Source organism: Buteo buteo, chromosome 4 (assembly GCF_964188355.1).
Source record: "Buteo buteo chromosome 4, bButBut1.hap1.1, whole genome shotgun sequence".
Classification (NCBI taxonomy): Eukaryota; Metazoa; Chordata; class Aves; order Accipitriformes; family Accipitridae; genus Buteo; species Buteo buteo.
The window spans coordinates 63,478,968-63,496,742 of NC_134174.1; the positions used below are offsets into that span (position 1 = coordinate 63,478,968).

General features: G+C 42.9%; 1 protein-coding gene across 4 annotated transcripts in view; it reads left to right on the top strand.

The window, feature by feature from the left end:
- The window catches only part of GRK5 (G protein-coupled receptor kinase 5), a 166,754-nt gene extending 149,254 nt beyond the window's left edge, over positions 1 to 17,500 (top strand). For all 4 annotated transcript variants that reach the window (XM_075026497.1, XM_075026498.1, XM_075026500.1 and 1 more), the window contains 4 exons: positions 6,126 to 6,263; positions 8,713 to 8,850; positions 9,676 to 9,807; positions 10,456 to 17,500. In XM_075026497.1, the coding sequence (XP_074882598.1) occupies positions 6,126 to 6,263; positions 8,713 to 8,850; positions 9,676 to 9,807; positions 10,456 to 10,554 (507 nt within the window). In that variant the 3' untranslated portion in view covers positions 10,555 to 17,500. The remainder of the gene's footprint in view (positions 1 to 6,125; positions 6,264 to 8,712; positions 8,851 to 9,675; positions 9,808 to 10,455) is intronic.
- Positions 17,501 to 17,775: the final 275 nt, after the last annotated feature.

The following is a 17,775-nucleotide window of genomic DNA, read 5'->3' on the forward strand; positions in this document are numbered from 1 at the left end:
TATGCCCTTTGCATTTTTGCAGGCATGTATCATAGCTCCCATTAATCATCATGCATCCCATATTGCCATGTTAATTTTGTAAGTAATTTCCCATAAATCAGCCCTCATTTTGGACTGAAACAGAGATAAATAATAAATAATTAGGAACAGGGGCAGCTGGCTTTCTGGGAAGCTCCCCAACCCATAGTTCCCATATAACATAACTGCTTCATGTTGGGGTTTTTTCCTGTGAAAAAATCCAATCTTTCTAGGAAATGCTCCCTGTTTGTTGTTGTTATGACTTGTACTTCATTGATGTACGTGTGTGTTTTCCCTGACAAGTGCAGTCTTGCATGCAAAGATGTGACTTGAAGTGCATTCAAGTCAACAGTATTGGACGAGCACGTATTGTTGTGCTCTTCTGTCACTCTGTCAGTGTCCCGTTTGTCTACGTTTCCCGCAGACTATCTTCCCTGCCACTTCTCATTCCTGCAGCTCCCATTTGACTCCACAAATGGGATCTCTGATTGGAGGGTTCAAAGAAGACGGAGCCAACCTCTTGGTTTGGTGCCCAGTGACAGGACAGGAGACCATGGGCACAAACCGAAACACAGGAGGGTCCCTCTGAACATCAGGAAACACTTTTCCATGGTGAGGGTAGCCAAATACTAGAACAGGTTGCCCAAAGAGGCTGTGGAGTCTCTACACTTGGAGATATCCCAAACCCAACTGGGCATGGCCTTGAACAACCTGCTCTAGGTGACTCTGCTTTGAGCAGAGGGGTTGGACTAGACTCCAGAGGTGCCTTCCAGCCTCAGCTGTTCTGTGATTCTGATCTCCATTCCCTTCCCAAAGTGCCTCCCCAACCAACTAAAAGATGATGGGTTCTTTTTTCCCTTAAAGCAATCTTTTCTCTTCCTCACACACCACCAGGAACTCTGTCATCATACTGCTACTAGGCCTGCCTGCTTTCATCCCTCCTCTCTGCTTTCATCCCTGGAAACAACTTGTTCACACATTATGACACCTTAAAGTTTATCAGTACTGCCTGAGAATAACTGCTCTTTCATCTGTCTTGAGAGGTACCTCATACACATCAAGGTGCTCTTCAAATGATTATCCTTGCTATTGCTATTGCTATTACTATTGATAATAATAATAATAATAATAATAATAATAGATCTTCTGTAGTAAGCCTTTGCAATAAGCTTAATTGTCACCCATGCCTGAGAGACCTTTGACTCTTCAGTTGGCCAGATTGGGCTGTGATTTCATAAGCAAAAGCGGGGCAATATACAGCCATTTATGTCATTCTGGCATCTTCAGTTCCCACACCACTGTCTTGTCTCATTTAGTAATTGAGATGTGACCATAGTATTACTTTTCTGTTCTCTAAAAATTGTTAAAAATAGTATGTTTACTCCTGTTTCAGAGTTGAAATTTATCTAGGTGATCCCTTAAACTATTTGATCAGCTGGGTCAATGGAAGGGGTTTTACCATTCCCCTTTTCTCTTTTCATGAGCAAAAATTGTTTGCACTCTTACCCTACAAAAAGTTTCCCTTACTCCAATAATTTTAGGACTAACATCTTAGGACTTGGAGTTATTTATTACATGATATGAACTGACTGATCACATGAGGATAAATAAAGCAGCACTTTGGGGACTGTTGGCTTTTTTTAGCAATCCTCACAACAGTTGTTTCTTTTTGTAAAGGAAGCAAAACAAAGTTGCGGAAAAAGTCTCAGACACTGCAGAGTTTGAATCCCCTGCGGGGATCAAATGAGTGACATGAAAGTATCAGAGAGTTCTTTATATCAAGAAAAACATCTTAATGTAACTTCACCGCTCTACTCAAGACTCTTCTTTGAAAATCCTCTTCTAGTCACGCCTTGCCCATAACTCTGTAGACTAAATCCTGCCCTCATTTATACACATCCAGTGTCATCTGGAGCCTTTGTTACCAGAACATAAAGCTCTGCTGCTTGGTATCAACTTCATGCATGGTTGGATGGCCTAAGCCATCTTCAGATCTGAAGCTCTGTGAATTCTCCGTAGGTTTTGGCTGTAGAATTACACTTAAATTATGTTTGATTGGGTCATTGCACTGCTGTCCCAGGAGGGCTTGTCATCAGCTTGATGTAGTTGCTTTTGTTCTGCTTTCTATTCATATTAAATACATCCTTTGAAACTGAATTAAACAAAAGTGTAGAGATGACTCAAAACATACAGTTGTTATCTCTGTTTTCTTTCCCTGGTCAGATTCCCAAATGGGATGCATATTTCAGGCTATTACGCAGGTTTACTGTTGCAGAAAGCTGCTGGGACTGCAGGAAATGGTACAAGACTCATTATTCCTTGGAGAAAGGAAGGACTTTCCCTTCTGGAAAATATTCTAGTCCATGCTATCTCTCGATATCCACAACAGAAGTATCTGGTTTCACCTGTTGCTATCTCTAGAGCTGGCTGCAGCTACAGCTTACCAAATTCTATGAATTTCTTATTTTTTTCTCCTTTGGGACTCCCCTGGGACTCCTCAAGAGGCAGGCAGCTGCTCCCCTGCAGCCGGGCTTTGCAGGAGAATCCTCTCTTTCCTGTGGTCTTTCAGTCCAAGCCTAGTCCCTTTTGAGTGGCCAGCCACCCATGACCAATGGCATTCATGCTCCAGAGACTTCCTTCTCACATCTGAGGTTCCTGAAATACTCCCTTTTTTATCACAGAGGAGCCCAGGAATCCCCAGACAGCCTTTTTCTATCCTTAACTACTCCATCCTCTGACCACACACTCCAAACAACTCCTAACATTTGCAGCCTGGTAAGGGTGAATTCCCAGATTATCTTGGTCTTCCCACTTAGTCCAGAGCCAGGAGAATTACTGGCTGCACAGACAGGAAAGTAACCCCCTTTCTTCCCTTCACAGCTGACTTGTAGAGCAGAAACTGCAGAGGTCTCCTTTATCATCTACAGGCAAGTCTAAATCTACCCCTTCCTACTACAACTTGCTCCTCAGCAGCACTGCTCCTGAAAGCTTCAAGGTGTCATTTCCAAAAGTGTATCAGAGCCATGGTTAGTAAAAGTGGTCCTTCTGCCTTCAGATTCTTCTTTTGACCTGTAAGGAAAGTCCTCTCAACCTGAGAATAGAAGATCAAAAGAACTTTTGTCTTCTCTACCCAGCCACATTTGAGCAAACCAGATCTTGACTGGAAATTCCAAAGCAATCTTCTTTACATAAGCTAAATTCATATGCCTGTTGGGATTTACAAAAAAAAAAAAAAAAAAAAAAAAGAAGCAAAACCAAAAACCCCACAACAAAAAACTGTGCCTCAAGACCATGACAGCTCAAAGTCTCATGCAAGGATTTGAAAGCAAAACATCCCTCTTTCCTTCTACCCAGGGAAAGCAAGCTCCAGAGAAGTGCCCTGAAAAAGACCTTTTCCTATGAGCTAGATCAATATGGTGCTGTATCATGTGAATCTATATGCTCAGAGGATGGCAAGGCATAGAGATGTTTCTTCAAGTCTTTGTCTATGAATGTCCTGTTCCGAAGGTACGGAAGGGGGAGTGAAAGTCATGCCAGCCAGAGCATGTAGGCAGAGCCAACATTAATCAGGCAATGGCAAGACAAAGTTCTTATCTCAGTCCTTTATAATGAACCAGGCAGTTGTGTTGACCAGTCAGACCAGATGTCACCACCTAGACAGCAGCAGAGGCAGAGGAAACTGTGAGGAAGGAAGGGACATTGCTATCTGGAAGCTGGAAGTTGCTGTTGTGGCCAGAACCACTAGCTTTTCCCCATCAAATCCATACAGTCTCCTCTGGCTATTGCTGCTGCTACTGCTGAGGCAGAAAGAGCTGAGCAGAAGACTCTTCTTTTATACCCCATAAACCCCTTCACCACCTCTTCTGGCTGCTTGTAGCTTGCTCAGGACTGGCTGGAGGATGGTCTCTGCCTATACAGGGCACACCGATTGCCATAGCCATTTGCTGTCTCAGGCTGGAAATGAGGCCCCTAGGAAAAAAATGCAGAACTGAGGAGGCTGTGGAAGTCAGATAAGAAAACCACTGATGCCCAGGGGGTAGGAGAGCATTCAAAGAAGCCTACAGAGCTGTGACCGTGTAAATCAGTGATAAGGACAACAAAACCCACCTCCAGCCAGACACCTTCACAGACTCAGATGCTCAGAGAACCCAACCCACCCCGCTGTCCTGCAGGGGCGCTGAGCCCCCGCGGGGGAAGGCAATCCCAGTGAGTTTTACTAATCCTTTCAGTGCGACTGGTCTGCGCAGCCCACCTGGGGAGGGGGCGAGGGGAGATGGCTGCTTTTCAGCACCTGTTTTGGAGCAGCAAAGCTGCAGATTGAAGAGGAGGTGAGGCGTGACCCTCTCCCTCCCCCGGGCACCCAGGCACCAGTCCCCTCCTGCCCCAGGGAAGAAGCCCCGACACAGCTCCAAGGCCTCTTCCCGTCGGGATCGTTCCCCGAGGGGCGCGGAACGCCTCGCCGCCCCCGGCCGGACCCCGCCGCCGCTCCGCGCCGCCCCGCCGCCGCCCCGGCCCCACCGCGCTGCCTGGCTGCGCTGCCCTTTCCTCTGCTGCCCCCCGGCGGACCCCGGTACGACCGGCAGCGAGCCGGGCATCCGTCCCCCTCCTGCCCCTCTCTCCCTTCCCTTCTCCAGCCGGCAGTGGTGGGGCCGGCGGCCGCCGCACAGCCTTGGTGTCCGTGCAGGCTGGCTCAGCCCCTTCCTTCAGCAGCCGTTTAGAAATCGGGGTACCAAAAGTGCTGAGCGGTGGGGGGGCTGCCTGGCTGCGTGCCCAGCTCCAGGAGGCATACCCTTCCTGTGGGAAGGGGCTGTACTCTTACGTCCTTGGTGGTGTTGCAGGGTAAGTATGTAGTCTTTTCCCCCAGAGTGGAGACTCCAGCAAAGCCAGCCTTGGCTGTTTTCAATGCATGTTTAGTTTTCTGTCGTGCGAAGGCACATGTTATGCATGTCTTTAATAGGCAGTTGAAATCTCTAGGTAGATTATGGTGAGCTCGGAGTTACACTTTCCCTCCTCTATCTGAGAGCATCATGCAGGCTTCCTCAAAGATGAATGGAAGGATAAAAAGGAAACAAATTTGTGAACCTTCACTTTTCAACAGATTGCCTTAAGTCAGTGGTACATCTGGAAAGGTCCCTGTCCCAAGTGATGGTCTTCTTGCACCGGTCATTTGCATGCTGAGCTCTGCCTCTCTTCAACTGTTTAGATGTGATCTCTTAAGGCATTGATTTAGCCTACTTGATTCTATGCATATGATTTAAAAGAAAAGGCATTTTGGTGAAGATTTGGCTACACGTTCTGTCTCCTCATCCACCAGCTAGTCTGTACCAGAATTGTTCTTTCGTTGAACTGTTGTCTTGGAGATCGATTGGTCCATCCATACAAGGTCTTCCAGGACCTACAACCCTTGTGTTTGTGTTCATGGACCTGCTTATCTAATAGACCAATGATGCTGAGTTCAGTTAGTGTCCATTGCTCCATTACAGGTACCCAAGAAACAGGCAGGACTTGCTGTAGCAGGTAGAGGTGGTGCATTGCCCTTTTCTGAAAACAAACAAGGCTGAACTGAGGATGGTTACTGATACTCCATGAGCAAAACTCCCCTTGAGTTCAGCAGAGATAAGCCCATGAGCACAAAGGGTTGGTTCAATGTGTCACGCGATGTACTGGAATATACTGCAATGGGTGGAGGGAAATACAATTTGATAGTGAAGTCATTCAGCCTAAGCAACACAGGAAAAATTATTCTTAGAAGAGTACCAACAACAAAAAAAGAAACATGAAAAAGCACATGGGACTTAGGAATATGCATCTATATATGTTATTAGGGTATATCAGACCTCTCCTTGAAAGTGTTCACTGAAAGTAAGCAGAAGCAACGGTCTGTATTTTGACTGTAAACACTTCACAGCAGGTAATTTTCAAAGGGTTTCACCAGCATGTAGAACAGTGCAGTCCTAATACATTTAACTTTGGCCATTAAGTAACAGCAATTACAATTCCCCTCTGTACTTCCCTCTGGGCACATTCAAAACCAACTGGAGATAAAAATATCTTTGTGGAGCTCTTGCTTTTCTGACAACCTTACCGTTCCTCTTGGCATGTTTCAGCTCCTCACCAAAGACGTGAAGCAGCGGCTAGGATGTCAAGGGGAAGGTGCCACAGAAGTGAAGAGGCACCCCTTTTTCAAGAGCATGAATTTCAAGCGGTTAGAAGCAGGAATGCTGGATCCTCCCTTTGTCCCTGATGTAAGTACGATAGGAAGAACCCTCTTCTGAAAGAGGAAGTGGCCTCTTTCAAGAGATTTGTTTCTAAAATAGCTTCTCTCTCTTAGAGCTGTCATCACCCTCTGCATGGGTAGCTGCCCTAGGAAGGTGAGATAGGCTGGCGTGGGGATGCTGGGAGGAAGGGGAGAGCTGTTCTGTAGACGTGTGCATGCGGGGTGGGTGCGACTCCACGTAGGGTGGTAGCCTGGGGCTTGATTCATCCCCACTCACTTTACCACAGTCTTCCTGTGTGACTCTGGAGGCACCACTTGATCTGCTCATGCCCCAGTTCCACAACTTTAAACTGGGAACCTTTGTATTTCCTTGTCTATGGTAGTAGCGTGAGAATAAGTACGCTTAGGACCAGGAGGTGCTCAGAACAATCAGCAATGAAAGCCACACGTATGCTTACAGATATATAGATATATATGCTGAGGTGAAACAGATATATACGCTGAGGTGAGACCAGAATTACGAAGTCCAAAGCTCTGTGGAACTGAGGAATGGACTGGATCATCATGAAAACAGGCATTGATTACAGAAAGTCTGAACCAGGTTCAGATATCAAGTGTCACCTCAAGCAGAGGAGGTGACTTGGACCTGAGAGAGCATTTTGAACTTGTTAATGTTCACGGGGCACGGAATCCAGAATTGAATCCTTACTCAGGTTTACACACCAGTCTTGCACATACTGAAAGTCTTTGTTGCATTGGCAATAATAAAACTTTTTCCACCCTTTTGTGGTATCGGTCTCTACCCCAGTGCACAGAGTTATCTGATTATTTTCCTCCTGCAGGGCTCTCTTTCTGGCTAGACCTTCTATCCTTAAAGTTCCCATATGGTTCTAAGTAAACACTGCCATTTTAACGTATTAAGGAAAGTAACATCTTGGCAGCTCTCATTCACATTGCTGCAAACTCAACCAAACCAAAGTGGTTTGAACGCTACAAAAGTTTACTTTAGCTGCTCTGGTTTTGCTTTACATTTTACTATGCGGCCTAGTTATTCCTGCCAATTAGCCCGTGGTGTTACGACCTGCTTTAGTGGGAAGAAATAGGAGACAAGCTACTATTTCTTTCTGATGTAGAAAATTAGAAAATTCTGGGCTCAAATTTGGGATCCGCCAGAGTGTATTAAAAGCTTAACTGTGGCATGTAAGGCCTAGAAGGCACCTCTTATAGACATATTTGCTAAAGCAGAGGCACATAAATTTTTATGGCTATTTATTGGGAACTCAAGAGCTGCCCCTAATTTAATTTATTTGGCACTTCATGCATAGATTTCCAAGTCTTTACTGAAGTCAGCTGAATCACCCAAAGCTATATAGCCAATGGCAGAGGTTGTAATCCAACCCAAGTCTCTCCATCCTCTTCTAGACTGTCTCCACAAAAATATTGTGGATTGCAGCCGTCAGGAATGCAGAGGTATGCAGCCTCCAGCAAATAGGACTTCCGACAGGAATCAGCTTGATTTGTTTGGTCACACTGCTCAGGTCTAGATCAAACACTGCACGGTTGGACCCCTGGGCTGTGCAGTCATGGTACCATGTGTAGACAGTAGGATTCAACACGTGCTTGAGTTCAGCAGGTCAGGCTAGTCCCACAAGCCACCCCTCAATTATTCCTGCGCATCAGAAGGTAACTGTGTGGTCGATGGGAACTCTCTGGGCACGCAGATGACCGCACCAACTATGACAGGTAGCCAGTGATGACTATTTCTGCTTTCTGTGGCTGGCTGCTGGAATATGAGCTAAAAGCAGCATCACTGCAAAGAGTCCGGTCTCTGTCATCCCAGAAAATTACGTAGTTTAAAAAGACAAAGCCATTTGACTAGTGCTTTGAAGACATGCAGCCAAGTTAAAAGAGTTAATAGAGGTGATTCTGGACAGCTGCCAGTAGCTGAGCTATAAATAAAAACAATGGAAAAATGCCAAACCTCTTCTGTTTTCTTTAGCAATTAGTATATATTCCTTCAGACTTTGAAGCTGCAAACTCCACAGCTATCTGAGCAGAAGGACACTTCTATTTGGAGTCCCTTTTCAGAGCTGTCTCCAGTGTGTCACCCATAAACGTTCTGGTTTTCTGTTGTTCCCTCTCTAAAAGAAAAGACTGCTGAAGGATTTGATTTTTGTTTTCTTGCTCTTTCTGTCCTTTTCCCCTCACCTCTTAACCATATGCTACATGGATGACTAAAACCCACTTTGGCTGTGCTGATGCTTTAAGGACTTCAAAGTGGGAAGCTTAACATGCTTCAAGCGAAGTCAGCCTTTGATGATAAACATGCAGGCAGAGCAAGTCTAGAGAAGCAGGACGCAGATAGTCACTTGTTGTTAGGCATTCTCACTTGACTGAATCTGTGAATGAAAGCACATGGTCAGACTCAGAAATATTTTTTCTCTTGCTGTTTTTCTTTTTTTTTTCTGCTGAGATAGCCCAGAGCAGTATACTGCAAGGATGTGTTAGACATTGAGCAGTTCTCCACAGTGAAAGGAGTTAACCTGGACCAAACAGATGATGATTTCTATTCCAAGTTTTCCACAGGATCAGTGTCTATTCCATGGCAAAATGAGGTAAGGATGTATCATAGTGAAATTACTCCAGTAAAACCCTTAACACAGATGGTTTAAGATGAGCTGTATATTTCCAGTAATACATAACTACTGGATAACTTGCCAGACTCTGATGCCTTCATAAGTTACAAATGGCCTCTTTCAAGATCTATAATGTACCACAGATGGCAGGTTCAGGTGACTGTATCTGTTGGCTCTGCATATTTGTGTAAGTTGGCACAGATCCTACTGTACTTCCTTCTCCTGGATTTCTACAGAGGTGTTTTGACAACAGCTCTCGGGAACTTCCGTGGGATGGCTGGAAGTCCGAATGGGAGCCTCCTCCATTGGTGATCCTGATCTCACCCATTGTCTTGTACCTGCAGCGGGTCCCAGCGGTTGACTCTGGACCTTGAACTGCTCCAGCGTTTCCAGATCTGGGTCTTTGTTTCTGTTTGATATCAAAACACAGCCAACAGTGTATTTCATAATCCAACTCTGGATCAAAGAGCAGATCCACTTAGGCAGAGGGGTGCTAATAACTGGGATTTTGTGAGTATTCCTGTCTTTACCCAATATTCTCCGCAGTGCTAAAGAAAAGAACAGAAAGCTTTATGGGGCAACTTCTAATAAGACTGATGTGCAAACATGCAGAGCAGACTCAGCCTCTCTTTTTCATACATCCTATTTGCCTTCTATAGCCACCAGCAGGAATTCAATGTTAACTCTCCTAACATATTCTCAAGCTGCTGGTCCTGATCCTGACTTTGAACAACCTAGCACTACTGGAATGTATTTAATGCAGATGTATAATTTATTTTTTTCTTTCTTATTGTATTCCATTAGATGATAGAAACAGAGTGTTTCAAAGAACTGAATGTATTTGGACCAAATGGTACTATTTCACCAGACCTAAACAAAAGCTACCCCCCAGAGCCACCCAAGAAGGGATTGCTACAGAGAATATTTAAACGACAGGTGAGATCTTTTATGACTAAGACAAGGAAACTCCCATAGATGCCCAGTGTCGCAGCCCTGTTCTGGTGGTATTTCTGTTCGAAGAAAGACAGTGCATCTTAGAGAGAGGGCTGGCTGTCACAGTTACCTGGTAATTTCCTGACTAATACTGCATATCCCAAGTTTTCCATCTACGTCTCGTGATTTTTTTACCACCAGAAGTTCCAGTGTTGTTCATGAGCTTTGTTTCCAGCAGCTGAAAACTTCTTACCCAACCTATTTTTCAGTGGTAGGCTGAAATGCCTTTTGAAATGGTTATATGTTTTAATAAGTTTCTTGTGAAAATCCTTGATTTATGTGTTTAAAAAAAAGAAGGTGCAAATTTTGAGTGAGGTAGTTATGGCAGGAAACCAAGACACTAGAGAAGAGAGCAGACCAGATAATACGTGATGTACAGCTTTCATGAGGCACCATGGCACCACTTTCAAATCTAAATAACATTCTTAGACCGATCTGTTTCTGTAGGGTTAAAACCTTGCCTGAGCATTGGCAGGTATCCTCTGATTAGTCCAGTCGGTACGTTATCACCATAAAATGAACAATGTTGGACTAAAAGAAAGCACGGCATATTTGGGGAATCTAATTGTCATTGTCTTCCTCTTTCTACAGCATCAGAACAATTCAAAGAGTTCTCCAAATTCAAAGGCCAGTTTAAATCACCACATAAATTCAAATCACGTAAGTTCAAACTCCACTGGAAGCAGCTAGTTCCAACTCAGTTTTATGAAACAACATGTTGCATCCTTCCACTATAATCTATGGAGCTTCTATGGATGAGAGAGCCTCCACCGTTGAGTGAAAAAAAAAAAAGGATCTCCCAAAAATGGAGATTGTCTATCCATTCCTTCCAGTGGAGCCTCGCATTTTAAGAAGAATTTTCCACTCAGGTCTGTTTTTGGAGGTGGCACTCAAGACTGTGTGAATCAAATTTGTCTATTTAGAACATTGCAATAGAAATTCAATGAACATGACTACTTGCACGTATTTAAATAGCATCATACTAGAACTGAATTTTGTCTTTATTATTTTTAAAGAAAAGTTTTGTAAATTTCTCTATTGTCTCAGTTTACATTTTGTACATTTGTATTTAAATGAAAGTCAGACTTTGGAGGTGTATATTTTCCAAGCAGCAGCTGTAAAGCCATGTGTTTTAAGACATTTTTTTAAAAGAAAAAAAAAATGTGACTCAAGACTTCCAGAGCCTCAAACGAGAAATCATTCTTTTTAGTAATTCTAGAAAATTATTCATAAATCACTTTATCAGACTGGGTTTTATTGACATGCATTTTTATGGAACAGTTTATTCTTAATTATTTTACATCTGTATATTTGGTTTACAGCAACACTGCATACATTTCTCCTCTTCATTAGTTTGTAATGTCTCGCATTAAATGCTAAAAGACAAGATTTTGATGCATTCAAGAATGCTACTTGCTATGCCTAAGATTTGTGATGTCATGGGACCAGCACAGCTGAGATTTGCACTTACTTACGTTGTTAGCTCATCAAAACCTTTTTAGTTAGAAAGAGAACCCTATTTTAAGCCCTTCTCCTTCACTAGTTTTTATGTTGTTTCTAATGACAGCAAGAACAAAGCTGAGGGATAGGTGACCAGGAAAGCAAATGACCATTTGTTTTTCAAGGACTTGAAACCTGCACCTGCTAAAATGAGAACAAAACTCAAAGTGTTCTCCATGCTGCAGTCCAAAGTCCTAGACCTTTCCACAGTTGCCCATATCAAACAGGTAGCAAGAGAGAAAATCACGAGGCTGGTTTGTGCTGACCATGAGACTCATGACAGCTTTCCAGAGCTGAGCTGTGGAGGTTCAGTGTGGGATCTGAGCTGCTTTTGAGCAGTAGCAGACCCTATAGGTTGTGTCTGCACTTAGAGTACTTCCATGTGTCATGCCAAACACACCATGACTCATCCCCTCAATTAGATCCTCCACTTAATTGAATAAACTGTCAGTTATGAAATAAGACCTCCCACTTTTTTGGTTCCATCATTCTTTGTCCAGGATCCTTTAACCATTGATGAAAACATTGTTCCCACCAGTATAAACAGGATCAGTCGGGATCAGTAGCAGTACCTCAGGCATCTGAATCATGCCCTTCTCAAGTATGCCACTATCGATTAAGAACACCAGATCAAAAATGTGGTTTCTTCCCTTCAACAGGAATTGGAAGACCTTTGTCCCCCCAGTTGCAGACAGGATCTCTGTAGCCCAGCGTGTTCTCTAAAACATGTTCGTTCACCATGCTCTTGACAATGTTGGCTAGAGTATGCTGATGATTTTACACCTTTAGGTCATCAGGAACATCTGAAGGTCAGCCTGGTGTGTCTAAAACCCTGTAAGCTAGCAGCTCAGTTATCCCAGGGTACAAGGAAGCACTGTTCCAGTAGAAGTCTTAATAGCCAAAATTCATTAGACTATCATGTATATGTTCTATCTGGTCAATGCAGAGAGGAAAAAAAGATGCAGGATAGTAGTGGCAAATCTCTGAGTGAGAAAGACACAGGAATTGCATACCAAACCAGCTTAAGGTCATGAGAGAGAGACACACAACAGGGACAGGATTTTTATAAAGCAGCTGACAGAGAAAAGTCAAGAAAGGGAGGTGAGGCTTTGGTGCCTTTATCAGGAGCAAAGTAGATTAAGATGCAAGTCCACATTGTTTGAAAAGCCTCCATTTTTCCTGGTCGTTAGTAGACATGTAGTGAAGGTGTGTAAGCGTGCCATAATATCACTAAGAAGTTGTTCCTCTTTTTCCTTTGGATCAGCGTGGTCCAGAAATTCCTTTTCCCTGTACTTGTGGCGCTCAGGGAGAGCTTCAGCCACTCTCCCATGTCAGATGATGGCATTGCAGATCTTATGGAAGATGCAAGATTTTAGAGAGATAGTAATAGATGAGAATTTTGAGTCATTTTCTCTCTCTGTATCAGCTGTAAACTAAACCTATAATGGTTTCAGCTTCCTGACAGGAGGGGAATGAAATATTGTAGAGGTGAAAGCCACTATAGACAGATAGGGCTATTACTTCCACTTCTGTTCTCATGGCCTGATGCAAAGCTACCGAAGTCAACAGGAATCTGGTCAGTCACTTGAGCACGCTCTGGATGAAGACATACTTGTTCTGGGAGGTTTTCACAGGCCTTCTTCAATGACATGTGGGGTTTCACCTGATTTCAAGAGATGTAGGTGAGAAGTGGAGAAAGAGATCTTAGCCAGACAATGGATGTATATCAGTGTAGCTGAGACAAGACAAGACACACGTCTTAGTTCTTCTTAGAGAGCTGCAAGTGTTGTGCAACTCCAGTCTGTTTCTATCACTCTGAGACATCGCCTTCTAACAGTATGGTATACAATATGTTTGTACACCCTCAGTTGATTTCATCCTCTGCGCTGATGCTAGGGGAAGAGGGTGCTGGATGGGGGAAGCAGAGTGAAAGACTAAGCTTTTTTTTCCACCACTGCTGTTGTATCACTCTGCAGCAACAGACAAGCTTATTCCTCCATCAGAAAAACATGGCTGATAATATCTACCTACCACCATGAGGAAGGAAAAAAGACAGTTGGGGGAGGGCTTAGCCCATTAATATTTCATTGGATAAATCTGATAAAACTGCAGCTGTTCACCCAAGGGCTTCATCTCCTCCATGTTACCCATTTTCCACACGAAGACTAAATATTCTTCCTTTACCATCTCCCACTTGGGAAATAAAATCCTAATAACAACAAACCCCTTACTGAAAGCTGGTGAACAAACTGCAAATATAGATTGTAGATGCCCTTGTACCTCTTAGATGCTATCAGCCTTAACTAGTGGTGGATGACTTTTTATAACAACAGGGAACGATAGCGTATGTGCCTTCTCCTGCTCTCCTTTCAGCTGGGACAGTTCCTTACTCGGCTTACGTGCACCTGAAGTGTCAAGCCTGGGATGGAGTCCCTCTGGATCCCAGCCCCTGGGGAGCAGTGAGGGAGTAAGGGGAGAGACAGAAAACAAGACCAGTTGAGGGAGATTTCATGCCGCATCCCTAAAGTGTTGCAACCCTGTCTGACAAACTTCAAACAGTATTGCAATGCTGGGGCAGCAGAACTGTTGTATTCTTTCAGTATCCAAGCCCTGAAAGATTTAATCGATATCATACATCACTAGTGATAATGAACAGTCCTAGGAATCTTCTAGTCAGGGTTTGCCTGCAACTTTGCCTACAAAGTATTTTGATTCCAAGTGAATAGTTTTTGAGGTGGATTTGCACATAACAAAGGAGCAGAAAGGAGTAGTTCTTTAATAGCTTTCCAGACTGATTAATTGTCTGTATCTCCTTTCCAATTACAATACGAATTCTTTCCAAAAAATGCATATGTTCAGATCTGGTTGCTTGTTTTAAATAGACAGATGAGAAAACCTAACTCTTTTGAAGAATCAGAAATCTTTTGCAATCTGATCCTAAATTGTGCAAGCATTATTTTTTATTTTTAAATCTTCACTGAGTAGTCTGATGAACACTAATTAGTTTACAGGCTTTTATGATTCAGAAGTTTGCTATTCATTTTCTACAGTGTCTCAAGGTTCACTTAAGTCCTGTAGCATTTTTTCCCACTCTCTAGTTGGATGAGAGGCTTTTTTAAACAAAGGGATAACAAAGGAAAAAATAACAAATAATAAAAGTCTTACGTGTGCACTCTTGATGTGGATTATCTAAAGAGAGAAATTTTTACAAGAATGGCCATGACTCAGATGTTGTTTCTGAACAAAAACCTGCTTGTGAAGCTCGAAAAGGTGTGAAGATAAGCAAACCAAACAGGTACTGGCGATCAAACTGACCGTTAGGGAGCTGCAGAATTCAGTATCACAGTGTTCATCTGGCCCTACTGGTGAAGGATGCCTGGTAACTGGCAGTTCAGAGACAATACCAGCTACCTGTAAAAATAGCTTGATACCATCTCAATTTCCAATCATCCCCTCCCCCAGAAAGGATGGCTAAGAGTGCCATCAGCAGTAGGGACTCAAACTTGGCTGACCCAGTAAAGTGTCTGATTCGAAGACACTGATGCTTAATGTTGTTCAACCAGACCTCAGGATCCAGCTTGAATTCTTCACTTTGGCTGTCAAAGCCTTGCATTTCAAATCTGGTTGCTGTCGATCTTTTTCAGTAGAGATGCCTCAGCTAAAAAGAAAACCAGGAAACCAATCTGTAATACTAATAAAACCACGGGCAGGACAAGGAAGACAGACAAGCTGTGAGCTCTGGAGGACAGTGTGAAAACTACCATAACGTGTGTATCTTCAACAAGTGTCCAATGGTAGTTGTTATCACACATTGCTGCACAATCTTCCTTGGTTTGTCATACGCTGCTCACAGTTTTTTGAGTAACCTGGGAATTGCACACCCAAGGTCCTATTAAGCATAGGGTCTGGCCCGTGGCTCAAAGGCAACATCATCTCTGTGAGGGTCAGATGGAACCGTTTGACGAGGCAAGTGGGTATCCAGCCAGCCTGCATGAACACACAGGTCTCTGTTCCCATGGATCTGAGCCTCAGTCAGGAGTTCCCTATGTAGGCTTTTCTGGAAGAGCAATAAATGGACACCCTTTATAGCACAGCTGCTTCTCCTTACGGACATCCATGGAACAGGTGACTGCACGACCTGACTTCATTGTGGACAAGATACAGTGCTTTAACCTCCGCTCCACAGTTAGTCGTGATTTTTTTTTTTTTCCAATTTGTATTCATAGTACTCACTTGTTAAGTCTTGGTGCAGAGGACATCATTCATCAGGCATTTCTAGGCATTTCCCATATAATCTTTGAAAAGACTGGACTTTTCTTTGAAAGAACATCCTTGGGTTAGTCTGGCCCTTGGGATGCAGACCATCTTCCTTCATGTGTGTAGCATGAAGTACAAAGTGGCCTGCAGGAGCTCTACAAGTCCAGACTTAAAGGCTCTCGTGCCGAAGGATGGTCCTAGTCTGTCTCAGGCTGCGGGGAGGTACATTTGGCAGTGAAGTTTGGGAGAATCCGCCTGTTCAGCAGCTCCACGGAAAACAGAAGATTCCAGAGTTGTCTGTCTCAAGCCTTTCACAAAAATGACCTGCAATTTAAAATACTATTAATTATTTAGATTAAAAATAATAATGACTAACACCCTCGTGCTAAAGCTGAAAGTCTGCATGAGTTTAAAACAATTCTTCTCTTTTGTGTGCTGGGCAGGACACAATCTTTTTTATACTAAATAATATTGCAGTGCTGGCTGGTAATAACTTTCTGTCCTTAACTGCAAAAAGAAAAGAGAAAGAAATTGGTTCCGAGAATTTTGCAAATTATTTTCTTTAGGGAAACCACCAAAGAAGGTGAAAGCCAACAGTATGCTACAATATTATACACTGACCTCCCCCAAATGTCTCTGTGATAATACAAATACAAGCTGCTGCAGTTGGATCAGCTAAGCTAGTGTACTGATAAATGGGCTTTACGAAAGAAATAATTTTAAACAGAGTGCTGTCTATTCACTAAAATGAATATTACTGCTGGCACAAATATATTCTCTTTGGTTTATGTACTGAAGCCAGGAGTGGTGGTTTGTATTCCTATTCTGCCCATGGGTTTTTTTCACTGCCCTGGGCAAACCTCTGTGCAATTTTGTTTTCCCATTCTACAACATGGAGGGATGCTCTCTGTCTATCAATAGAAAGCACTTTGGAGTCTGTGCATAAAACAGATCAATATCAACTCTTTGTGTTATTATTTAAGTGAAATAGGCTTAATATAGCTGCTCTTATTTACATGACTAGGAAGATGACTCTTGTAAATTAGGGCTCTTTTTTGTTATTGGTTTGTCTTAGTTCCTTAGAGATACTGAAACAGAATGCACTGCGCTTCTGTAAAGACATCTCCAACAGAAGATGGGATGACAGTGCAAATGTTAAGGTATTCATTGGTTATTTAAGAGCTAGCTAGTAATTGCAGCATTCACACGAACACTTCCTCTTTTTTATATTGGAAATAAATAGTTATGAGGAAGAGAATGGAATAGCATTCATTGGTTCAACTTTTTTGGCCAAGCCTGCAAACAAATCCCTACGTACCAATTAAGTGAGATGCTGTGTGAAGTCACAAAGATGCATCCGTGGCAAACATTGGGTCAACTCACTGCCCAGCTATGGAAACAAAAGAGGCGACCACATGCTTGGGATCAACGGGCTCCAAAGGGGAACTCCAGGTTTTCTGGAGAATCAGCAGTCCTGTAGAGAAGATGAACTTCCAGAGAAGAAACATTTCAGGTAGTGGCTGGATGACAAATGTGTTTTCCTTTCTCATCACCCCACATGCAGCTGTTAGATATGTTTATTAGCAAGCTCAACCGAGTTACGTTTCATGTGTATTGAATGCGGTCTCCCTTAATTGCATTTCTTTTAAACACTGGACACTCTTCTAAAAGACTTAACATTTTAGCCTTTTGAAGGTGAAAGTTGTAAAAACTTTATTTTGTGTTTCTGAGCAATGTAGATAGACCTAAAGATTTCATGAACTATCATGTGGTTGCCCATATCTGACTAATAATTAAATTGTAAAATTGCAGTTTCATATTAGGGTTAGTCTTTTCACCTGCTTTAAAAATTAAAAATCATATTTGGTATATAAACGCACACAGAATATCCTTCTGATTGAATTTCAAGAGCATATCCAGGATTAAATGTTTTTAAGCACTTCTAATACTGTAGTCTATAAGAGGAGCAGACACTTCTAAAGCAATGTTAAAAGTTGTCTTTCATAACTGACTCAACAGATCATTTTTGTAATAAATTAAAGCAAGTGTTCTCAATTAGAAGAGCTAGTGGCTGTTGGTATTGTACAAAAAAAATCATTCTAGTATCCACAGGGTTAGGGGTGGGGAGGGTCTGTTTGGTTTTGTTTCTCTTTC